This window comes from Carassius gibelio, chromosome A9 (genome assembly GCF_023724105.1).
Source record: "Carassius gibelio isolate Cgi1373 ecotype wild population from Czech Republic chromosome A9, carGib1.2-hapl.c, whole genome shotgun sequence".
In the NCBI taxonomy this organism is placed as follows: domain Eukaryota; kingdom Metazoa; phylum Chordata; class Actinopteri; order Cypriniformes; family Cyprinidae; genus Carassius; species Carassius gibelio.
The window spans coordinates 27254820-27281096 of NC_068379.1; the positions used below are offsets into that span (position 1 = coordinate 27254820).

A 26277-nucleotide genomic window follows, 5' to 3' on the forward strand; every position below is an offset into this window, starting at 1 on the left:
ATATTTTCTAAATATATACTGTATGCATGTGTCTTCATAAATGCATAATAAATATACACAGCACACACACATATTATGCAAAAAAAAAAAAAACTTTTATTTTGGATGCAATTAATCACCATTAATCCATTGACAGCGCTAGTTTTTGCAAAAGTGAAATAATGACACCGGAAGGATGGATTGTTGTGATGTGAACTTCTCGACTCTTGGTGAATGAGAACGATTTTTAATACATTATCATTATTGTTATGTTCCCTGTTAAGTGCTCCATTATTGAGAATTTCCTGTTCCTTTATGTGCACAGAATCCAGTGCGTTTCTCGATCATCCAAAAGACAAAGCTCCTCAAAGTCACTCAAAACTGAGCCTGCACATTCACACATGAGCAGACGGCTTCTGCTTTGATGACTTCTGCTGCTGCTAATGATTATCTGTCAGTGTGTGTGTGGAACTGTATCGGACGGACAGGCCGGGGAAATGCCCCCTTCGGGACAGGACACACGGCCCTGTGTGTTTAGGCCGGGTCCAGGAAAAACCCAGGGCTAATTTCTGCCATCATTGAGCTCAAACTGTGTTGTGTAACCCTGAGTCTCTCATTAAGGCTGATGAGGATGAAAGCACATTTCCATTTCCATGCCTCGTATTGGGAGGTTTTGAAATACAAAAAAACTATAAATAACCTGACAAACCTGTGTGTATCTATATATCTGTATTGTGCATTGGGGTATTTAAAGAAATACATATCATATACTGTTCAGAAGTTTTGAACATTCAGCAAATATGCATTAAATTATTCAAAAGTGACAGTATAGACAATGCGAAGATTTCTATTTCAAATAAAAGTTGTTATTCTGTACTTTTCATCAAAGTATTTCATCACAGTTTTTATAAAAATACTTAGCAGCATAACTACTTGACAACAGTAATTTATACACTTATTTATTTGCCAATTTTATTTATTTTTATTATTTTTTTGTCTGTGTGTTGTTGTCTCTGTGTACTAGAAACTTATGTCACTAAAACAAATTCCTTGTATGCGCAAGCATACTCGGCAATAAACATCTTTCTGATTGTGATTCTGTAAGATGTCTCTTAAGCTACAAATCAGCATGTTAGTATGATTTCTGAAGGATCATGTGACAATGGAGACTGGAGTAATGATGCTGAAAATACAGCTTTGCATCACATGAATAAATTACATTTTAACATTTATTCAAATAGAAAACACTTATTTGAAATTGTAATAATATTTCACAAAATTACTGTTTTTACTATATTTGTTTACCCAAATTTGCTCAGCCCTGGTGAGCAAAAGAGACATACACACATACAGTATACACAAATAAATAAATACTTTTGGACAAAATCTATTTATCTGTTTATATATAAATAAATATATAGCATGACATTAAATTCAAGAGACATTTAGAAACACATATTTTGTGGTAATGTTCATGCATCTTCAGTAAATACGTTAATTTTATGTTCTAGTAACAGTTTTGTTACTGAATCCTGAAGCAAAACCAGTTGAGAAAACCCAGCTCAGTGGACAGATGAATGGGTTTTGAAAGACGCAGAGGCCAGCAATCTGTGTCCCACACACTTCAGCTCTGACCATAGTTCAGTCATGTGATGACACGCATTCAGCTGAGATTCAGAGACTGAAGCGACCACAGCACATCAGCACAGTTTGCATCTATTCAAAACAGCCCAACCTCACTATTACATGCAGATCAATGCAAAAGGGAAAAGAGCCAAAGTCAACCATCACCTCTGTGAAGGAGTGATGTCACTAGGTGAAAGGTAGACTTATTTCAGAAAACTGGGAATAAGTTCAAAGCCTTGCAAACACCTTGAAAAGATACAATCCGGCTATGTATAAAACTGGAACTACAACTATGATGCATACAAACAGGAAAACTGACTGAATGACCGTCTTTAACTTGTTCATTTTATTTAAACCCTGCTGTTTCTTCATGTTGTTTATATAAAAAGAATCTCATCATTAAAATACAGTCTTAAGACATAGGGTACAGCAGCAGATTTACCGAAATCCAGCTACCATAAGAGCATTTTGAAGTTGAATTAAATGTATATACATTAAAGTAGTTATGATTCAGACTCCAATGATACAGGGAAGTTTAATTATAACCATATATTTTTATAAATGCAAACATATTTTTGAACAATAACAAATAAAACAGATATTTGCTTCTGTGATAATCTATTGATAACAAGCTGCTTTGCACCATTTAAGCTGCATTCGTTATTCCAAACTCCACGCCTGTCTGACAAAAGATAACGGAGTGCGGCGCCATCTAGTGCTCATTACAGACGACACACACACACACACACACACACAATATATATAAATAAATAAATGAATAGATAAATAAATAAATAAATAAATAAATAAATAAATAAATAAATAAATAAATAAATAAATAAATAAATAAATAAAATAACCAATATACAGAATAAAAAATATAATAAAAATGTATATATTTATACAGTCTGACAATGAATTTTTTTCTATATGGAAAATGTAGATTCGATTTGGTTCTTTTTTATAAAATATTTTATTCATAAATTACATCTTGGATGTATAAACGTCACATGACCAATCGTATATAGCTTCATAGACATATTTGTTGTAGATATGTGTCTCTACACACGTATCTATGCTGCAAATAAAAACGAGCGCGTGGCGCCACCCAGTGGTAAGTAAGTAGAGTTGCGCCACCCTTGTACTGACCATAGACAGTAAAAGGTACTGACTCGTCACTTCCTGGTTTCCAAACGGAAATAGCGGAGATTGTTTGGTTACTATGACGCTTCGTCTTCTTATCAAAGATGGCGAGATCAGGATAGGAAGACTCTCGCTGTGCAGAATCGTCTGTTTTTTATTTTATTTTCAGGGTTATTTAGAGAGCTGCAGTGTTTGACATTATGGCGGGGGTTGATGATGAGGAGAGCGCGCTCGTAAGTCATGAGAAATGATCGCAAGGAACTATAATACTAATAATAGAATATGTTTAGTGGAAATACGTGTAGTTGTGAGATGTTTCATAAACATAAACAGGAAGAAAAACGACATTCCTCAAAGAAACTGAGATTTTGCAAACATGTAAAGCCTGACATATGAAATAATAGTTGGAAAAATATTTTTGTTTTTAATGGAAGAGTTTATTAAACCTTTAGACAAAATAAAAAGTCTAAACTATCAATCAGGCGACAGCAACAGGTTTTTCAGCAAAGTTTTGACATGTTAATTTAAATGTATGTATCAAATATGAGTCTGTTTTACAAGGTAAAGAACCCCTTTAATATATTAAGATATATGACTAATCAATTGTCATTAAAAACATGGTTTTCCTGTCAATTTGAATAATTAAACAAATTAACCCTACTGAATCTATTACCAATTTCAGGCCGTGATCTTATACTACTGCCAGGAAAAGTACTCCAGTCATGTTGTAGATTTTTCCAGTGAAGCTCGAGGGAAATTCAGTCATGATCCGATCTTCTCATTCCTCCACGCTTATGGGCTGCTCATGCAAGGTGAGGAAACCCCCCCACTTTCTCTCTTTGTCTTCATTTAATGTCTTGAGAAATGGTCTAAAGCCCCTTTGTGATTTGATTGTTGCAGATCAAGTGTCGGATGCCATTCAGGAGCTGGAGCAGCTGAAGGAGAGAAGAGACGTCTCCCTCTGTGTGCTCATGGCTCTGGTTTATGCCCAGAAGAAAAGACCAAACCCTGGTAGATCTTTTGCATGTCTTATTTAAAGGAATAGTTCAATTCAAAATGAGATTTTGCTAAAAATGTATTCACCCTCAGGCCATTCAAGATGTAGATGAGTTCGGAGAAATGTAGCATTGCTTCACTTGCTCACCAGTGGATCCTCTGCAGTGAATGGGTGCCGTCAGAATGAGAGTCTAAACAGCTGATAAAAACATCACAACTCCAGTCCATCAGTTAATGTCTTGTGAAGTGAAAAGCTGCATGTTTGTAAGAAACAAATACATCATTAAGGCATTTTAACTTTATATGAGTCCATAGTAACGCTCCTCTAGTGAAAAAGTCCATCTCTTTATGTCCTCTCTCATCAAAATCCACAATTTAGACTGTTTTCACTTCTAAACGGTGCTTGATCTGTGCAGATTTCTCTCCTAATTCAGACAAGAAAAGACTTTTTCCACAGGATGAGGCGTTATTATGGATAGAGGTCTCATATTTTTGCCAAAATCAATAGTTTGAAGTTAAACACATCTTATGATTTGTTTCTTATAAACACGCAGCTCTTTTTACGTCACTAGACTTTAACTGATGGACTGTGGTGTGTGGATGATTGTGATGTCAGTTAGGCCTGTTGTGTTATATATTAGCCCAGAAATAATTGCAATAAGTGATATTTTTGTCATTTCAAAGACCAATTTATGCTTATCATAATGTAACAACGTAATATAATGCAAGGCCTACACACTTCAAAATGACAACAAACTTAAATTTTTATATATTTAGATCAGGGAAATTAAGTATCAAAATATTATTTACATTTAAAAACGAAATAAATAGTAAACGAACATTTTCCAACAAAAAGTGCACAGTAAAAAGTAGGCAAAAATAAAAATGCAATGCTTTTTCCATCTACAGATTTTTCCCTGACCTTCTTTTCTCTGTAAGTTAAGCGTGCACACTATTGCTGAAAAATGCAATCACCATTTAGCAGTCAGGTGTCCGCATGCACAAAGTCACAGATCCCTAAACAAGACCAGATCTGAGGATGTCACATTAATTTGTATGTGCACATAATGGGCGATAGATATATTGCATCATTAAATATTTTGAGGTCATGTACATATATATACTGCGCGATAAGTGTATATATTGTTTATTGGGACAGGCCTAATGTCAGTATTAAATGTCTCTATACAAATCCTTTGTGTTGCATGGAAAATTTACTAGCATACAGGTTTGGAATGATATGAGTGTGATTAAATAATGACAAAACATGTCTTGTGTGTAGACCGTGATGTGATCCAGGAGCTGGATGGAAGGGTGAAGGAGGAGAGGAAGACAGCGGGTCCCAAAGCTCTGTATTACGCTGGTCTGCTGCTGTGGCTTCTGGGCCGCAGTGACAAAGCCAGAGAGTATGTGGACAGAATGATCAAGATCTCCAATGGCTCTAAAGAGGTAGACTTTTCTAATGCATCTACCCTGTAGATTTCTGCTGAGGCAGCTTTTCATGACTGTTCAGCCTGCCTGTGTCTATATGATCAGTAGCATAAGGCTGAGAATGGGGAAAATATTCAGAATTTAAGGTACATTTTGGCTGGAATTTAGCCTGTTCATTCATGGTGGTCATGAAGCACTAAATTGTGAATGTTTCCGTTAATAAAAAAATATATATATTTCAATATTTATTTGAACATCAGGTTCTAAAAGTATAGTATGGCTCCTTTAAATGTAGCGATTTTCATGGCTTTTATAGTTCACACTTTTTTTATTTATTTAGTTAACTTAGTTTATTTTGCTAATATAACAAAAAACAATAGACAAATAGAACTGAATTAAAACATAATTGCTAAAACGTAACTAAATATGAAAACTGTAAATATATAATCTAATTCAAAATATTAATAAAAGCTATAAAAGTATCTCAGACGATTAACAGATTTTCCACATATTTAGCTGTTTATTTATTATAAGGATTATTGTTCTGTAGGGAATTGTGCTGAAAGGCTGGATTGATCTGCGATCTAATAAGGATGCTTATGCAAAGAAATCTGGGAAATACTTTGACGAGGCCCTGAAGGAGAGAAGTGACCTTTTTGCTCTGATGGGAAAGGTATCTTTATTTCTGATCACCATTTAATGATTTACATTTTTCAAAGGTTTACATCTTAAAGGTGATGCAATTAAAATTTCATATAGAATCAACTGAAAATAAATGATTCAGTGAAATTTCACCTGAAAAAATATAAGTACCTGAGAAACTGTATTATATTACATTATTATATTTTGTGCCATTGCAACAAGTTTTTTTTAATGCTCTGATTGTGTCTTTCTGCCAGGTCCATTATTATGAATTTCGGCAGAATTATTCTGGTGCTTTAGAGACCATTAACCAGGTGATTGTGAGTTATCCGTCCTTTCTACCTGCTCTGGTCAAGAAGATGAAGCTGCTGTTGACTCTACAGGACTGGGAACAAACTATAGATGCAGCTCAGAGGTAAAAAACCTTATTTAACGGTTTAAGTAATATTAATTCTGGATTTTATACACATAAATACACTACTTTAAAAGCTCCCAAAAACTTTCACAAGTGAGCTGCATTCATGTGCAAATGGAAACTAGATGTGATTCCATGGATTTGTACAGAAAAACTGGATCATTATTTCTCTTTTCCTATACGAGCTCCCCAACGAGACCTCAATGAGTCTGTGTGAACAGCAGCAACCTCAGGAGGAGCAGGATTGTGGTTTTTCAAGCTTCTTTTTGTACAGTATTTGCTCTAAAAGAGTGATGATTGTCAATCAGAGGGACCATAATTTCAATTAAACATTCATTATAGCCAAAAAAGTTGTTTAATGCAAGTAAAATACTTTAAAACTGTTTTCATCATAAATATACATAATTATGCACAATATTTAATAATTTTCATTTATATGCATGAATATAACAGTAAATAGTAATGCACAACATTATTTACCTACATATATTTTTATAAAAACATAAACGTATAATGCAGGGACTGCGTTTACATTTAGTAGATGCTTTATCTAAGCCAGTTAACAATGTCAAACAATGCAAAGACATAAATGCATGTCTCAAAACATCTGTTTTATACATCAACCGACTCTGGGTTTAATTTCCTGATTCCTTTCATCTTCTCAACTTCAGGCTTCTCCAGAGAGATAAGAATAACCTGGAGGCTCTGAGGATGCTGGCGCTGCACTCTCTCTGCAGGGAAGGAGATGTTGGAGAGGTGTGTTCACTCGGATGCTACAAATCTCATCTGTTATGGGGTCAAATGAAAGCGATGTCACAAGAGTAGTGCATTTAATTTCATTGCACTTCAACCTTGCATGAATCCTTCAAGAAATTAAGAAATGCAATATCATGCAAGTCATTGATAATAATAAGAAGTTAAAAGCATTAAAAAATCGTACTGATTCCAAACTTTTGAATGGTAGTGTGTATAAATCATTTTTTCTCTCTCTTCTTATTTTCAGTGTGTAAATCAACTATCCAATCTGATCAGTAATCTGGACATTCAGGAACCGAACAATCCTGAGCTCTTCTTCAGGATGTCTCTAGCCTTCACTCGAGTGGTAACACTCATCCATGCACACACAACTTCAAATTCATTTGAACCTGAACATCACAATCCTGCAAGTCAGCTGGATTCGCCATATGCTGTTATATAGAAACCTGATATGTTCAAGTGAAACCATACTGCTGTTTCATAAACGTATCGGTGCTGCAGAGAGATGAGATGATGTGAATATTTGATCACTCTGCAGTGCGGAAGAGCGGAGAAGGTCCTTCAGCACACTCACAGGATGGTGGAGCGGGCGTTTGCACAGGCCTCCAGTGAATCTGAACTGGCCACAGAGTTGGGCTACCAGCTGGTTCTGCTGGGAAGAGTGAAGGAGGCCATGAAATGGTACAAGACCGCAATGACTCTCGATGAGAGCAGCGTCTCCGCTTTGATAGGTAAGAGCAGTTTGAAAGCCATAAAGAAAAGAATGCTTATCAAATGCATTATGATGGATAGGTCACATTTGAAACCTTTGTAAAATGACAGTGAAAGCAAATATGTGTCCATGGACTACAAAACCACTGGGGTGGATTTGTAGCAATAGCAAAAAATACATGGTATGGTTAAAAATTATTGATTTTTCTTTTATGACAAAAATCATTAGGATATTAAGTAAAGATCATGTTCCATAAAGATATTTAGTAAATTTCCTACAATAAATATATCAAAACTTCTTTTTTGATTAGTAATATGTATTGCTAAGAACTTAACTTGGATAGTTTTAAAGGCGATTTTCTCAATATTTCGATTTTTTTGCACCCTCAGATTCTAGATTTTCAAATAGCTGTATCCCGGCCAAATATTGTCCAATCTTAATAAGCTAATTTATTCAGCTTTCAGATTTTGTATAAATCTCAAATTTGAAAAAAAGTACACTAAAGACTGGTTTTGTGGTTCAGGGTCACAAATTATATGACAATTGTAAACTGCCTACAGTTACATTAATGAACTATATATGAAAAAAAAATGTTTTTAAGTTCGTTATCATCAATATCTGTAACTATATATTGAATGTGAATAGTTGAAATATGATCTTTTATCAAATTTCATAAAAGCAGTGCCACTCAACGTCATGCATTCGCATTGTGCCTCAAAACATCTTTTGCACTTGCATGGAATTGATGTGAGCGATTCAAATCAAAGTTTCTTTTAATAGAACATGTTTTACATGAAAGTTCATCAGAAGACTGTCTAGGATCAGAAAAAAGTAGATAACAAAATTACTAAAATAAAAGCTAATTAAAAATATCTTAAAGTACTATAATGTCTAGCTGGGTTTTTAAAATATTTAAAATGCATGAATAAAAAGAGCCTAAATCAGTGTTTGTTGTGTTTGTGCAGGTATCATCAGGTGTCAGCTCATGGAGGGCCACTTAGAGGATGCAGAACAGCAGCTGGAGTTTCTGACAGAGATCCAGCAGTCCATTGGCAAATCAGCGGTGAGAATCCATTGAAATGACTTCATATGATACTTTAAACAAACAGTGTGAGCTTTGAACGATGTTAAACAGAGACACTTTTCCAGAATATTTCCACAGAATTAAATAAAAGACAAAGAAAATGTTTTTTGTATTCGAAACGTTCTGATTCATGTTCGACAGCGACCTGGTTTATTACAGCGCCTGTTTACACTCTCGTCTGGGCGGTTTAGCACACACTTAAACAAACATGCACATCTGCTTTGCCAGAAGCAACTCCCACTTTATTTTTTATTTTTTTGAAGGGAACAAAAATATAGTAAAAAAAAAAATCCTGTTTTTTTTTTTTTTTTTTTTAGCTTTGTCTGAGGAATTAAACTGCATTAGTGAACAGATTAATTAATACATGACCTAGTATTAAAGCACATGATAAACAGAATCCTATTTAAGGTTTGCTTAACCTGTGTGTTTGTGTGTGTTAGGAGCTGTTGTATTTGCGGGCGCTGTTGGCTGTGAAAAAGCGTCAGCCACCAGACGAGGCAACCAATCTGTTAAACGACACGGTGGACACACACTTTTCCGCCCTGCAGGGGTTGCCTCTCAGTGTGGAGTACTTTGAGAAACTCAACCCCGACTTCCTGCTTGAGATTGCCAAGGAATACCTGGCGCTGTCTCCTGCCAAGGTCTTCCCTTCCTTGCGCTGCCTTGCAGAATACACACTCTATGCTGCCTAACAGTGTTTTGTCCAGCCGTGATTCTGAGTGTGTGTTGATGAAGATTGTTGGAGTAGTTTATTGGCTGATGTTGTTCTCGCTGCAGGCTCCAGCTCCTGGTCAGCCTCCTGCTCCTCAGCTGCAGCACTGCGCGTCTGTGCTGGACACTGTGGTCAAAGTAGTGCCTGGACTGATGCAGGCCGTCTTCCTAATGGCCAAAGTCCGATTTCAGTCAGGTGTGTGATATTTTCTAAAAAATGAAGATTTTATTGGCATCTTTTTATTTATTTTATATCACAACATTGTTGGATTGATCTAATTGGGTGAATCTTTCAAACTTCTTACTTACAGGCAGTGGTTTTTTAGTATCATTGGGATACTATTATAGTTTTTTTTTTATATATATTGAATTTGTTTTTTTCTCTCTATTTTCATTTTAATTTTAGAAAGTTTTTTTTTTTGTATGTGTTTTAATATTTTTTATTAGTTATTGTCTTTTATAATATGTCTGTATAGTTTTGATTTCAGTTTTTGTTGTTTTAGTGCATAAAGTAAATGAAAATGAGAAATGTAATTCAATTGTATTTTATTTCAGTTAACCTTTTTTATTTCAAGTTACACTGTTTTTTTTTTTTATATTTTTAGTTTAAGTTTTAGTTAACTACTGTGTAATAACACTGCTTCCAGGTAATATTTCACCCCAAAATCAAAGGGAATGAACCGAAATGAACCGTTCTTTGCACCGTGGCTTTATTATTTTATAAAAAATAAGCAAATGCCCCCCAAAAGTCTCCTTATCATAAAGCCCCAAAAATGAAAAAATAAATAAAAATAAGAATCATTACTGTAATGCAAAAAAATGTGAAATAAAAATATCTTAAAACAAATAATAAGTAAAAGAAATTTTGTCATGCAAATAATAATGTAAGAATGCAAAAATGTTCTTAAAAATAAGCTTAATTACGTTTCTTTATGCAAACCGTTTTTTCTTATTTTTCCTTTTATTTTTTTGGTCAATTCACCGAAATAGTCAGGTTTGTTCTCTCTTCACACAGGAGATATCGAGGCGGCCCAGAGCAGCCTGCAGCACTGTTTGGATCAGAACCCGGCCCATGCTGAAGCCCATCTCCTCATGGCTCAGATCCATCTCATTCAGGGCAACTTCAAGCTCTCCTCCCAATCTCTGGAACTCTGCCTCAGCCACAACTTTGAGGTGACACAACATCGCTGCCAGCCATACTGAACTGCAGAAGGAAACCAGTTGAAATGTATTGATTTGATGGGACTGAATATGTGGTTTTTATGTGCTCAGATCCGTGAGCATCCTCTGTATCACCTGATAAAAGCTCAGGCTCAGAGGAAGATGGGGCAGCTTCAGGAGGCCATTCAGACACTGCAGATGGCCATGAGTCTGTGTGCCGTGAAGAGAACGGGCTCCTCGACCAAAAGACAGAGTAAGAGAGTTGAGCTCAGCTCGGCCGACTGTGTATCTGTGTTCCTGGAGCTAGCTGAAGCTCTGTGGCTCAATGGAGAACAGGTTAGTGGTTAAGTGTTTCTGACATTTCTAACAAACTCATCTGCATCTTGGATGGCCTGAGGATGAATACAATTGTAGCAAATTGTCATTTTTAGGCGAACTCTTCCTTTAATAAATCTACACTTTTTAATAATAATGTTTGGTGTATTCATGTTGTAGTCTGTTGTCTGTAGTCTTATGTATTGTTGTAAAATTAACATGATTTTGCTAGTGCTTTGTTTTTGAGGATAACGGTTTTCCTTCCAGCATGAGGCAGCTAAAGTGATGCAGGATGCCATAAATGAGTTTACGGGCACTCCAGAGGAGCTTCGGGTCACTATCGCCAATGCAGACCTCGCACTCATGCGCGGAGATACAGAGCTGGCACTGAGCATGCTCAGAAACATCACACCAGAGCAGCCCTACTATATACAGGCAAAAGAAAAAATGGCAGAAATCTACCTGAACCACAGGAAAGAGAAACGGCTGTATGTGAGCTGCTATAGGTAATGCATGTTCATTCCTCAAACATGCTCCTCATATTTACTTCATCTATTATAGCTTATAGAAAATGGTTTTCACAGTATGTTTAATATCATAAATTCATGTCAGGTCATATTTCACTGTAAAAGAAAACAATATATTGAACATACAACTTAAATAAACTTAAATACTTAAACACATAAAAAAACATGAATAAATACATAATTATTATGTAATACTATTATATAATTTTTTTTGCATGTATTGTATTACTGTGAACTAATTACTATAATACAGTGATTTTAAATCTGCATATTTATGTATTTAATTATTTAATTTGGGAGAAAATGTGTTTAACTGTCACCATGCAAGGTATCTTAATGGTCTTCAATATAGGCATATTTTATTTTGATCTATATATAATAAAAAATGTTTTCAATATCATTAGATGGTAAAAAACTTTTTCTTTTTTTAAAGTGTTACTTAAGAGATCAGAATGGAGTGCTGAAGATGTACTTTAAGAAACAATCATCAATCATCGTGTTCATGCAGAATATTAATATATCTGTGTTCTCATTAGGGATTTGGTGGACAAAATGCCGAGCCCTCATACCTTCCTGTTACTCGGCGATGCCTACATGAACATTCAGGAGGTGGGAGAGATTCTAGCTGTTTATTCTGATGTTTACATTTGGGTTTGAATGCCACAGTTAGCAAAGATCTTTGTTTAGAATCTCGAATACCCTTTTCTTATAGATACAGTACAGACCAAAAGTTTGAACACACCTTCTCATTCAAAGAGTTTTCTTTATTTTCATGACTCTGAAAATTTTAGATTCACACTGAAGGCATCAAAACTATGAATTAACACATGTGGAATTATATACATGACAAAAAAGTGTGAAACAACTGAAATATGTCATATTGTAGGTTCTTCAAAGTAGCCACCTTTTGCTTTGATTACTGCTTTGCACACTCTTGGCATTCTCTTGATGAGCTTCAAGAGGTAGTCACCTGAAATGGTCTTCAACAGTCTTGAAGGAGTTCCCCGAGAGATGCTTAGCACTTGTTGCCCCTTTTGCCTTCTGTCTGCGGTCCAGCTCACCCCTAAACCATCTGGATTGGGTTCAGGTCCGGTGACTGTGGAGGCCAGGTCATCTGGAGCATCACCCCATCACTCTCCTTCTTGCTTAAATAGCCCTTGATGCCTTCAGTGTGACTCTACAATTTTCATAGTCATGAACATAAAGAAAACTCTTTGAATGAGAAGATGTGTCCAAACTTTTGGTCTGTACTGTGTATATATATATATAAAATACTGTTATAAATGTGTAAAAAAATATATATTAAGATTCACCTAAACATTGCACCTGTCATGTCTGATGATCCCTTCGCTTTCAGATGGCCATATTTATTTTTTGTCAGTACATTGGTGCTTCTGTATGAAAATAATGTTCTCTGCTAACAGCCAGAGCTGGCCATTGAGGTGTATGAACAAGCCCTGAAGAAAAACCCCAAAGATGGAGCTGTGGCCAGTAAGATTGGAAAAGCACTTGTCAAGACCCACAACTATGTAAAGGTAAGTGAAGAAATATCTCTTTCAGACCTAAAGAGTGTGAGTTCTTAAGAAGCTCATTTTGAATGCAGGAGGATTGTTAGAGTAGATCTGATTTCTTTGGTCAGATGTGTTTTCTTCATCCTCTGTTAAAAATGTAGTTTCTCTATATTTCTTTTCCCAGGCAATTAACTATTATGAAGCGGCGCTGAAGAGCGGGCAGCAACATTTCCTGCGTTATGACTTGGCTGACCTGCTCATGAAGCTCAGGCAGTATGAACGCTGTGAAAAAGTCCTGCAAGAAGCTCTCACACACGATCCTGGTGAGAAACAGCTCAGAAATTATGAAGTTATAGTGAAATGGCAACATCTCACTTCAGTTACCCATAAAAAGATGATTTTGTCCGTCATCAAACACAGAATTTTTTTAAAGTTTGATAAAGGATTGAATGTGATATTGGATTGATTTGATATGTGGAAACTGGTTCAGCTTAATGTAATTTAAAAGAAAAATTGTTTAGTGGACAAAGTAGGTGCTTTTCTTTAATTGTGATCAGTTGTGTCTTTCTTTATTTTTCAGTAAATGAGCTGTCGCTTCTTAGCGAAGACTGTCGCTATCTTGTGCTTCTCGCTAAAGTCCAGAGCAAAGTCAGTAAAAATGACGAAGCATTACTGTCCTTACAGAGAGTGAGTCAAGTGTCTTCTTCTCGGAAAAAGTGCTGTTGTTGTTAACGTGAATGAGTAAAAAAATATTTTCAGGAATTGAAATAAGGCTGAAATAAACTACTATAAAAATATATAAAATATTTTTTTGTGTACCAATTTTTCTTTTATTCTATTATTATTGTTGTTGTTGTAGGACAAATGTGATTAATTCTGATGAAAAGATTTAAGCAAATCGTTATTATAATATATTATATTATAAATACATTATTTCAAATGTAATATTTGTATGTCTAAAAGTAATATCTTCTAAACTTAATGAATTACTAAAACTAAATAAATATACAAATATAATATATATATATATATATATATATATATATATATATATATATATATATATATATATATATATATATATATATATATATATATATATATATATCAAAATAAAAATAAATTGAAGCTAGTTAGATATATGTGAATAGAAAACGAAACAGAAAAACACAAAATTACTAGAATGTTAACTAAAAATAAAAAATTAAACTTAAAGGGTTTGTTCACCCCAAAATTAAAATAAGGCTGCGTTTTAATCACCGCCGAGGCATCCTGGGTGTATATGAATTTCTTCTTTCAGACAAATACAGTTTTTTTTATATTAAATTATATATAGGAGCGTTTTATTTTAGTTCTTTGGGATTTGAAGTAATGCAACACCCGCTGACTGGTATTAAACAGCTTGAAAGACAATTTTTAACATAACTCCGACTGGGTTCATCTGAAAGAAGAAAGTCATATACACCTGGGATGCCTTGGGGGTGAGTAAAACACAGCCTAATTTTCATTTTTGGGTGAACTAACCCTTTAAAATTTAAAAATGAAAGCAAATTCAAAATCTTAATAAAATTTATACTAAAATAATACAACTTTCAACAGGACATCTCAATTCCAATTTACACAACCTCCTAAATTTACCAAGTTATATTTCATGTACTATCAAGTATATAAATAAAACTACTTTGACAAAATACTTACAGAATTGTAATTTTCAAGGTGAAGTGTTCCTTTAATTTTTTGCCCAGGGCACGTGTTTGAATTGTTGTGAATTTGTTCTTGCTCCACAGGCGAGAGATGTGCAGGCGAAGGTGCTGAAGCGTGTTCAGCTGGAGCAGCCCGACTCAGTGTCTGCACAGAAGCAGCTCGCCGCAGAGATCTGCGCTGAAATCGCCAAACACTGCAGCAGCCAGCGCGGCTACGAACGAGCCGTCAAGTTCTACAAAGAGGCGCTTGTGTACTGTGAAAGTGACAGCAAGGTCAGTGTGGACCGGATCAGTGTGTCCAGGGTGTTCTCCTGCAGCTGGATCAGTCAGTTTGTGTGTGGTGCAAACCATCACAAATCAATCTCTCCATCGACCATATTAAAATAGGAAATGCATAATGATATATATATATGCCTGTGTGTGTGCTCTTGTTTTTGTGTCATATCAGGACACAACTCTGTATAATGACATGGGTATGACACAGTTATTTAAGGAGAGGGTGACTTATGAGGACATAACCCATGTCCCCATTTTTCAAAACACTTATAAATCATACAGAATGAGTATTTTTGAGAGAGTAAAAATGCACAAAGTTTCCTGTGAGGGTTAGGGTTAGGTGTAGGGTTGGTGAAGGGCAATAGAATATACAGTTTATACAGTAAAAAACCATTACGCCTTTGGGATGAACCCACTTTTCACAAAAACAAACGTGTGTGTGTGTGTGTATATATGTATGTATGTATGTATGTATATGTTTGTTCTATTCGACCGTACGTCCCTGCGAAGTGGACATCACCGGATATTCCACTATTATTTTATTAAACAAATAAAATCAACTAAAAATGTAAAAAAAAAAAAAAAAAAAAAATACAAATATTAAGAAAAATATAATAATATCTCAGTAATAAAATGTTTTCAATTAAATTGGCTTTAAAGTGAAAATAAATAAATAATATAATATATAAATAATAATTTGTTTTTAATTCACACACAATTTACATTTGTCAACAAAGCTAAGTATAATAATTCGAGTATGTATGCAATTCATCTCAGCAGTATGAGCCTAGACTTCTTCCCAGAAAGCCTCAAGGACTTTTTCCCCGCAGCGAATAGGTTTTTTCTGTTCTTTACTTAAATTGAATATAATTTTTTATAAATGCAAGCATTAAAATGCATTCAAGTAAAAATGCATGCAAATAAACATTTGAAACTTTTAAACCGATTATAATGATTCTTTTCTAAAGCAGCACAGTGTCCCCTGTGAACAGCTGTGCAGGTTAAATGTGTGTGTTTGTGTGTTTAATCAGGTGATGTTGGAACTGGCTCAGCTGTATCTGACTCTGGATGATGTCGAAGCCTGTCAGCAGCAGTGCAGTGCCATTCTGAAGAACGATCCGGTCAACGAGTCGGCTACACTGGTCAGTTTCCCTTTATCAGATACTCCTCTCTTATAACCTCACAGCAATGTACCAGTCAGACGAATCTGGAGGCGGAAAAAACATCTTGAGTGTGTAGAGTGCAAACGTTTTAGAATGAAAGTTCTCTTTCATTTTCTCCATAGAAACTGATTTTTAGTCAGCTATGTTACATTATTTTAACACTAGAACTTACATATTCTCCCACATCTTTACAACTTTGCTAGGCAGAGATTTGGTAACCGTCTCTGTGTTTGTTGTTAGATGATGGCAGACCTTATGTTCCGCAAGCAGGACTATGAGCAGGCTGTATTTCACTTCCAGCAGCTCTTGGAGAGGAAACCAGGTGTGTGGTTCATCTCCTGACCTTTCAAATGGTCACGCCGTTGTTGCTGCAGCCCCTTCAGCTTTCCTTCCAGATACTTGTATTTCCCCACAGGGGAAACCGAAGCAACCAGGAAGCTGTAATGAACTCATTTAATCTCTTCCTGTAGACAACTACCCGACTCTGTCCCGCCTCATTGATCTGCTGCGCAGAGCCGGCAAACTGGAGGAGGTTCCCAGATTCCTGGAGATGGCAGAGAAACACTCGTCGAGGGCCAAGTTTGAGCCTGGATACAACTACTGCAAAGGGCTCTACCTGTGGTAAGTTTCCCTTAATCAGGGAATTAGACCCTATCATAGCACTGAGACTGCTCTCCTTAGAGTTACAAATGACCCGCTCTTATCATCTGATCGTGGTTGTATCTCTCTATTAGATCTTAGCGCTGCATTCGACACTATTGACCACAACAGTCTTTTGCATAGACTAGAAAACTTTGTTGAATATATATATATATATATATATATATATATATATATATATATATATATATATATATATATATATATAACACACAAACACACACAAACAGAAAGTTTCAGAATAAGTAAAAAAAAAAAGGGGGGGAGGGGGGTTAATACTTTTGTTCAGCAAATTTGCATTACATTTATCAAAAGTGTCATTTACAAAACATTTATATTTCAAATAAATGCTGTTCCTTTAAACTAAAGTAACAAAAAAATCCTAAAAAAATGTAACTGTTTTATTTATTGATAATAATAAATATTTTTTGAGCAACAAATAAGCATATTACAATGATTTCTGAAGGTTGATTTTAATATTTTTAAATTATATTAAAATAGAAAGCATTTACTTGAAATTGTTATAATATTGCACAGTATTACTGACAGAAACATTTTGGAATTATTTCTCTGGAATTGATTGTGATTAGTCATATGCATAGGTTCAGTCTTAGCTTTTGATTGCTGAAAGGACATGAATGTTGATCTGCTTCTCAAAGGTACACTGGTGAACCTAACGATGGGTTACGTCACTTCAACAAAGCCAGGAAGGACAACGACTGGGGCCAGAACGCAGTGTACAACATGATTGAGATTTGTCTCAACCCTGACAACGAGACTATAGGAGGAGAGGTGTTTGAGAACCTGGACGGAGACATGGGGTGCGTCCTGATCCCGTTACACTATTCCGAAGATTCATCCTGAACTTTAACGAATGATGCATTTGAATTGTTTGTGTTCAGAAACTCTACAGAGAAGCAGGAGTCGGAGCAGCTGGCCGTGAGAACAGCCGAGAAGCTCTTAAAAGAGCTGAAGCCACAAACCCCAGCGGGACACGTCCAGCTGCGCATCCTGGAGAACTACTGCTATCTGGCCACCAAACAGAAAGCCAACGTGGAAAGAGCCCTCAACGTGTTCATCGAGATCGCAAACAGTGAGGTGTGTGGACATCACGAGACGGATATATTAAATATACACACACACTGCTTTAAAATATGCCTGAATCGCACCTTCAAGACAAACTTACACCAGCATATAGAATTGGTATTTTGCAAAGATGCATTAAATTGATCAAAAGTGACAGCAAGGTAACTTATAATGATTTCTATTTTTTTTTTTTATTGTTGTTCTTTTAAACCCCCCCCCCCCCCCCCCCCCCCGAAAAAAAAAAAATCAGCAGGCTAGTATAAAGAAACCATCGAAAATACCCATTTGTGCCTCTAGATTTAAGTTATAATACATCTCTTTAAAAGCCATTCCTTTTTTATCCAGAAATCTCCACTTCAGTATCACTTACACTAAACATTACAGTTTGTTGAATCCGCTTCTTTCATGCTTCACGACGACATTTGCTCAACTACACCTGAAAGTCTTGTTTGTCCTGTACAGAAAGATCACGTTCCTGCGCTGCTGGCCATGGCCACTGCCTACATGATCCTGAAGCAAACCCCTCGAGCGCGAAACCAGCTCAAACGCATCGCCAAGATGAACTGGAACATCATTGATGCGGATGAGTTTGAAAAGAGCTGGCTGCTCCTGGCTGACATCTACATCCAGTCGGGAAAATACGACATGGCAGGAGAGCTGCTAAAGAGATGCCTGCGACACAACAAGGTGATGCTGAATTCATTCAGCCACATTATAGATCACAAAAAATAGGAAAAGATTAGTATAATTAAATATAGGGTAGGTGATTTTGGAGAGGCTAGGAATAGCAAGCTTGCTTTAAAAAATCACAAGATCTCACTCTTTTCATATCATAAGCTGTTCATACCAAAGTTTCTTTTTAGAAAGTATTTTGTAACATTAGCAACTCATTATTAGCTGTTCGATAACGTAAATAAGCCAAGGGCTGATTATATCAAATTGTTACCAATTACATGTCTGAGGCTGTAGAGATCCATACATCAAAAGCATTATCATTCGGATACATGTATAATTCACTCTCTCTCATCTTTGGAATCAGTTTCTGGTTCAAACATATATTGCTGAATGAATGCAATATTAGCTCTCGCTGTTATGAATGAATCCTCATTAACTAAATGAGAGTGTAGAGTTTTATTCAAGCCATTTTAATGCATGAAGAAATTATTGAAATTATCACAGGAGAAAGACTTGTAAATGTCATTTTGATTATCAAACATAAGTTTTAAGAGATTAGTGACTACAAGAAAAAAATGGCTCTTTTAAGATGATCCGGTGAATGAAATCTTCAGAACATTAGTTTTCTCTTTTTATTTGCAACTTGATGGACGAAAATCAAAAGTGTGCTGCAACCCTAAAACATCGCAGCTTGTTTGCAAACTTTTCAGAATAATCAAAATATTCAAAACGCTTACAGACTGAGGTCTTAACGTGTTTTAAAACAGTCCTGCTGCAAGGCGTACGAGTACATGGGATACATCATGGAGAAGGAGCAGTCCTTCAGAGATGCTGCCTTGAATTATGAAATGGCCTGGAAATACAGCAATCAAACCAACCCCACAATCGGTAAGATTAAAGCCTCTCTGATGCTCTGTACTGCTCTCGTGTGTGTTCACATCTCTCATTAACATCAGCATGCTGTTTTTTTACTAGGCTACAAGCTCGCGTTCAATTACCTGAAAGCCAGGAGACACGTGGATGCCATAGATGTGTGCCATAAAGTGAGTGCACTAGAAATCCTGCTGTGAATATAAATGAGTAAATACTGTACTGAGACCAAAAGTCAGACTCCAGAAGCAAAATACCATTCTTTTTTTTCTATGTTTTAAGATTTTAAGACAGACCTAGCTTTGAACTATTCAGTGATATTTCAACTTCATTTATTTATGAGGTTAAATTAACCAAACTGTATATTTGACAAAAAAATGTAAATATATATTTTATATTTAAAATCAATTACCTTGTAGTTTTATATTTGTATCATCTTTATTATGATATAATTTTCATTTCACGTTCTTCTTTTTCAGGTTTTGGATGCACATCCCAACTATCCACGCATCAGGAAGGACATCTTGGACAAAGCAAGAGCAGCTTTAAGATCATGACAGGTGGACCGGCGTGCTGTGTGCTGTTACTCAATTGTAATTTCAAGATTCAACATTAAAGATTCAAGAAAGACTTCAATCTCTTTCTCGACTTCTAAATCTCCAGGATCTCCTCTGTAATTTCATATAAAGTGCATTGAGAAGTGTCAGTATAAGAAATGTTTTGATATGACTAAACGCTGTGCTCTTTCAATATTAAAAACAAGCACTTATAATGGTGCAATAGTTTTCCTTATGTACACAGAAATAAATAAACATTTGAAAACACTGTCCGGCTACAGATTGCACAATATATATGTACGCTCCACAGAATACTGAATCCCGTAATAGAGTGTACTTGACCTTGCATTCCCAATGTGTCTCTTTCTGCCTCTTTATTTCATCAGTCTGGCAAATATTGCCTAAAATTGATTTAAAACCGCAACTGTTTTTATTTCCAGATGATAATATTGGATCATGTGAAAACAATGTAGCGTATTACTGTTTGGCTCTGTTCTGGGTAGAATACTTGTTCATACTGCACAGAACATGCTGTGGAATATCTGCTCATTTTTTAAACAGTTATGCAATATGCAAGGATAATTATTAAATTATTAAATTTGAGAATCTGAAATTATTAAAATAACCCCACTCAAAAGTTTGGGAACCCTTGGTTCTTAGTACTGTGTGCTATTACCTGATGATCCTCGACTGTCTTTCTGTTTTGTGATGGTTGTGCATGAGTCCCTTGTTTGTTCTGAACCGTTAAACTGAGCAGCGTTCTTCAGAAAAATCTTTAAGGTCCTGCAGATTCTTCAGTTTTCCAGCATCTTTACATATTTGAACCCTTTCCAGCAGTGACTTTATGATTTTGAGATACACCTTATCACACTGAGGACATTTGAGGGACTCAAACACAACTATTTAAAAAGATTCAAACATTCACTGATGCTCCAGAAGGAAACAAGATGCATTAAGAGCTGGGGGGTGAAAACTTTTGAACACAATGAAGATGGCCAAATTTGTCTTATTTTGTTGAAATATAATTTTTTTCCATTTAGTTCTGCCCTTCGTAAGCAACAGAAGATACTTGTATGTTTCCCGGTACACAAAATAAGTACAATTTACCTTGATCTTCAAATTCCAAAAGTTTTCACCCCCCAGCTCTTAATGCATCTTGTTTCCTTCTGGAGCATCAGTGAATGTTTGAATCTTTTTAAATAGTTGTGTTTGAGTCCCTCAAATGTCCTCAGTGTGATAAGATGCATCTCAAAATCATAAAGTCACTGCTGGAAAGGGTTCAAATATGCAAAGATGCTGGAAAACTGAAGAATCTGCAGGACCTTAAAGATTTTTCTGAAGAACGCTGCTCAGTTTAACTGTTCAGAACAAACAAGGGACTCATGCACAACCATCACAAAACAGAAAGACAGTCGAGGATCATCAGGTAACAGAACACAGTACTAAGAACCAAGGGTTCCCAAACTTTTGAGTGGGGTTATTTTAATAATTTCAGCATTTTTTTTGTCATGTGGAATAAATGTTAAAATATTTTATGTACAATATCTTACTCAGGACAGTACTAAATAAAAAATAACATGCATTTAGTATGATCTCTCTTATTTTTTGAAAATTACTCATATTTTCACAGATTCTGCAAGGGGTGCCCAAACTTTCGATCCCCACTGTATATATATATATATATATATATATATATATATATATATATATATATATATATATATATATATATATATATATATATATAAATTGAAAAAACTTTTATTTAAATTATATTGTTTTATTTATATTTAATTTTAATATTACTTATTTTTTTTAAGATTTACAGAATAAACTTTTAGCCTTATAGTATCCAGTAACGAATGTAAGTTGTGCAATAAATGCACATCAGTTTTGATGTCATATAATAAACTTGAGTTTCATAAGAAGCAGTTCATATGGCAACCTCCAGCAAGAGTCCGACTGTCTCACTAAGCTCTGTTACAAGGAGATTCAACACGAAAAAAAAAAAAAAAAACAGTGGGAAGTTAAATCTCCAGGATCCTACAGATAACAATCTGAGCCTCTCTGGTATTCTTACTGACTATATCTGGTGAGTGTTTCCGACATCTTCATTCTGTTTTAATAGGGGTCATTTATTTCGCTAATACACGTCTAAGTGGGTTTAACATTGTCGTAGTCAATTGCCCCATTGATGTCGTGAGCAAATCTGTCTCGAGTCGTGGGAATAGGTGATGCCACTGACGGCACCCGTCGGTTGTGGAAGATTTAGGTTTGTCTGACATAAATATTTAGATAGGATTATTATGGGGGTCAAGTCAAAACAAAAGGTCGGGGGTCTTAAAAGCAAATAGTCTGTTCTTTTTCCATGCGAGTTTTGAAACATTCTAATAAATTCAAAAGTTTAGATTTAGAACCCGCTAAACAGACACAAGGTCGCTTTCGCATGAAGTAACCATAGCAACAATAGGCTTTCAGAGCGAGCGCTTGTATCGGTCATACACACTAATAATAGAGATCATTATAGAGATCAATGGTGGTACATCCGTGCATTATCATTGTTTTGTTTAAAGCGTCTTAATCGATTGCGCCCAGAAAATTATTGAAATAAATTATTTCAAAAAGAAGAGTGATTTGCTCGTGATTCGACACTGTTTGATCGCGTTCCTGCCAAGCGGCAACCTCGCGCTCTCTCCTTTTACCATAGCCTTTTACTGTGGCTCTCTCTCGTGAGGTCAATAAGGAAGTGACTAAAACTGCAATTCATCGACTGGCCGCTTGAGGCTGGCTGCAGAAGGGAGTCAGTCCCATAGACTCCCCATGTTAAAAACTTTACAGCAGAAAAAAAAAACGTTTACAGCCTGGTTCAAAAAATTATTTTGGTCTATAAAGCTAATTTTGCTCTTCATGACAACTGTGAGGGGGGGGATTTTTGCATAACTCATCCGTTTAAATTATATTAAGCCTTAAACTTCTGCATAATTAAGGGCGTGGTCACTTGAGTGACAGGTGGATTGCCGCTGCTGACAATGCCGTCGCGCTAGGTGGGCGTGGCTTCAGCAATCAGCTCCTGCCTTTTTGCCCATTTTCGATTATCCGGGAGAGTCGCGCGGTGACGCGCTGCCAAGATGGCGACGGCCGGGCTAAGATTACTCCACTTTAACATCGCCGAGGTCAGCAGGTCTGCTTTGGGACATGTTCTGTGGAAGTTCAAATCTCTTTTGGACAGTGCTTTAAGTGGGCCGGTACGCACTGGTACTCAGTACCGCCACTTCCAAACATAGCTCTTGAGCGCGTACCACCACCTCTCCGTGCGCCCAGAACGTGCTTTTAGCGTACCAGTAATTTATTTGGACATCTGTTTTAATAGAGGTTTTAATCATTTGCCTTCACTGCCGCTTTTCAGAGCGCCCTTCACAATGCACGCTTCCTAATTCTTCCTAGTTCGGAGTATGGAGTGTGAATCATTTGAACCAGTTTGGGAGTTCGGAGCGGGACCGCGAATCATTTGAGTCAGTTCGGGAGTTCGGAGCAGCTTCGCGGATTATTTGAATCAGTTCGAGAAATCGGAGCAGGTTCGCGAATCATATGAGTCAGTTTGGGAGTTCGGAGCGGGTTCGCGAATCATTTGAGTCAGTTTGGGAGTTCGGAGCGGGTTCGCGAATCATTTGAGTCAGTTTGGGGATCGCAAATCATTTGTATCAGTTTGGGAGTTCGGAGCTGCTTCACGGATCATTTGAATCAATTCGAGAGTTCGGAGCGGGTTCGCGAAACATTTGAGTCAGTTTGGGAGTTCGGAGCGGGTTCGCAAATCATTGAGTCAGTTTGGGGATCGCAAATCATTTGAATCAATTCGGGGTATCGGAGCGGCATCGCAGATCATTTGAATCAATTCGAGAGTTCGTATAGGGTTCGCGAATCATTTGAGTCAGTTCGGGAGTTCGGAGCTGGTTCGCGAATCATTTGAGTCAGTTTGGAAGTTTGAATGCAGTAGGGTATTTTTTCAAAATCCTTTTGCACATTTTATTTATGTTCAGTAGTTCTTTCTAGCTCAAGCAAATCCACAAACTAATAAAAGTATTTACCTGCACTTAACCTACTAACACCAGTACTTTTCATTTTCTTGTCTTTGTTCATTTAATTAAAAAAAAAAAAAAAAAAAAAAAAAAAAAAAAAAAAAAATCCTGGCTATGCGTTCTATACTAGACTAACTGAGACTTGTCATGGCACTTGTATACTGTTGTTGTTCTCCTGTTGACCTGACTGCTTCTATTGTTCTCATTTGTAAGTCGCTTTGGATAAAAGCGTCTGCTAAATGATTAAATGTAATGTAAATGTAAATGTAATTATTAAGGTTACCTGTTGACTGCTGTATATAAAAGCCCTTCAATATAGTTGTTGTTACCTCAGGGGATGAGGGGAATCATCAAAAAAAAAAAAACAGAAAATATTTTTTTTTTTGTGGGTATAATAGAGTACCGGCACCTCTTTTGGGACACTTAAAGCACTGCTTTTGGATATGAACTCACATGATATTTAAGAGTAATCTCGCTCTTTCTGTACTGTCACGGCTATATAATGTTTGTTTACGTGATTGTGCACTGATTCATAATTATGGACAGATGGTGTTATTTTGCTCATAATGATTGACCCTAAATGCCTAAAAATGACGGCTATAAAGCAATATGTGTCGAGTTAAACTGACTTTTTATCTGAAATAACACGAATAGCCTGCCACATTTAAAGTGTCTAAATGGTCTAATTTTACCCCCCTTTTCTAGTTTATGGAATGTTGTATTATATTCATGTTTAGATCAATATTTAGTAAGAAAGTAAATCGCAAACTGTCTTTATCTTTTCTCGAAATTACAATGACAGCCCTTCTGGAACAACACAAACACAGAATAAAAATTGTTTTACAAAGTGTCACACCACAGCAATCACTTTTGTTTTTACACAAGTTGTTTTTAATAAAGCATGCATCTTATTGTATTTATTTTTAGATTTATGTTATTTTGGCCTGTACAATATACTGTATTCATTCTAGGGTTAAAATACATTTTAATTCAAAAAAAGTATTCTGCGTCCTTAAATTGTGATTTTCAAAAAGAAAGACAGAGCTATCAATTCTAATGTTTGTAGTATGATTAATACTTTTCCATTGGTTAAAAGGCCCAATTATCATTTGGAAAGTTTCTGTTCAAATTTTCTCCAAGAGGATGTTGTTAAAGAAATGAAGATCCCAAAATTACCTCTCAAGTGAGGAATGATTTCCCAGCCACCTAAAGGAGACTTAAATATCAACAAAAACGTTTATTTTGGACGTTCAGAACTGGAGTATGCAACTTTTCCATTCTCAAACGAGTTGTCAGAAATGTTGGACTTGTTTGCGGTGCTCTGCTGCTCATATATCAGTGTTGTCTTTTTGTCCCGTTCACAGGTTTGACAGGCGGAGATGTTACGCACAGGGTGTGTGTCAGGTGTAGCTTTGTTTCTTACACTCTGAGTGCTGAGGGCCATAGTGGCTCTGGTGTTTGTGACGTTCCTGCTTCTGATGCAGCGAGAGGTGGTCAGTCAGAACCCCCAGGACAAACCCTGGCTCAAAGGGATTGTGGAGAAACAGGACAGCGTTCGTGAGATGGTCATGGTGGCGGTGAATAACTTCCGCGACGCTATGCCAAAGATTGAACTTTCTCTCGCCATGTGAAAAAATGAAAGCCAGGTAATTGGCTTTCAACTATTCTTTAACACTCCCTCTTCTTTTAATTTCTCAAGCAATTCCAGCTTCCGTTGAGAAAGCCTTGTGTGTGTAGGTTCTCACCCTCGGAGGCAGCCAAAACCTACAGGACACCCCGCTGCGCTGCGCTGCTGTGATTCATTTTAGCTGGTTTCAGCAGGCTAGGTTTTACACCTGTACTCTTAAATGAATCCGAGGAGGATAATATATATCATGTGAAATCAAAATTAAGAGTGTCTGGTTTGGGAAAGGCACTCTTAAACTGCAGATTCGCAAGTGACTCATAATTTAAAGTAGTTAAAAGGTAAAGAAACCCTCCCTGATGATTAAAAAACTGCGGGTTTACAGCATGAAATGAAGTCTCAAAATCCAAATGAACCGAACAAGATCGGCTCGAACTAGACGTCAATTATCCACATATGCAAGGACTCTCAATGTGTAGACAAGACCTGCTGCTGGTCCATAACTGTTAAAGTGGAGCCTCAGACAGCCTGTGGGCAGCTTTAATATGAGATTCAAAGGCAGTTTTTATAATGAAGTG

General features: G+C 36.2%; 1 protein-coding gene across 1 annotated transcript; it reads left to right on the plus strand.

Moving 5' to 3' along the window:
* Positions 1 to 2828: 2828 nt before the first annotated feature.
* On the plus strand, positions 2829 to 20269 carry ttc21b (tetratricopeptide repeat domain 21B). Its single transcript, XM_052607117.1, has 29 exons — positions 2829 to 2981; positions 3431 to 3560; positions 3649 to 3759; positions 5027 to 5193; positions 5726 to 5848; positions 6075 to 6232; positions 6904 to 6988; positions 7236 to 7334; positions 7527 to 7719; positions 8666 to 8763; positions 9225 to 9425; positions 9562 to 9691; positions 10511 to 10668; positions 10768 to 10992; positions 11239 to 11477; positions 12035 to 12107; positions 12923 to 13033; positions 13194 to 13332; positions 13590 to 13696; positions 14797 to 14985; positions 16020 to 16130; positions 16392 to 16473; positions 16622 to 16772; positions 17471 to 17632; positions 17714 to 17909; positions 18360 to 18584; positions 19340 to 19460; positions 19548 to 19615; positions 19922 to 20269. Exons 1-29 carry the CDS (start codon positions 2949 to 2951, stop codon positions 19997 to 19999), a joined length of 3963 nt encoding a protein of 1320 aa, XP_052463077.1. The 5' UTR covers positions 2829 to 2948; the 3' UTR covers positions 20000 to 20269.
* The last annotated feature ends 6008 nt before the right edge of the window (positions 20270 to 26277 follow it).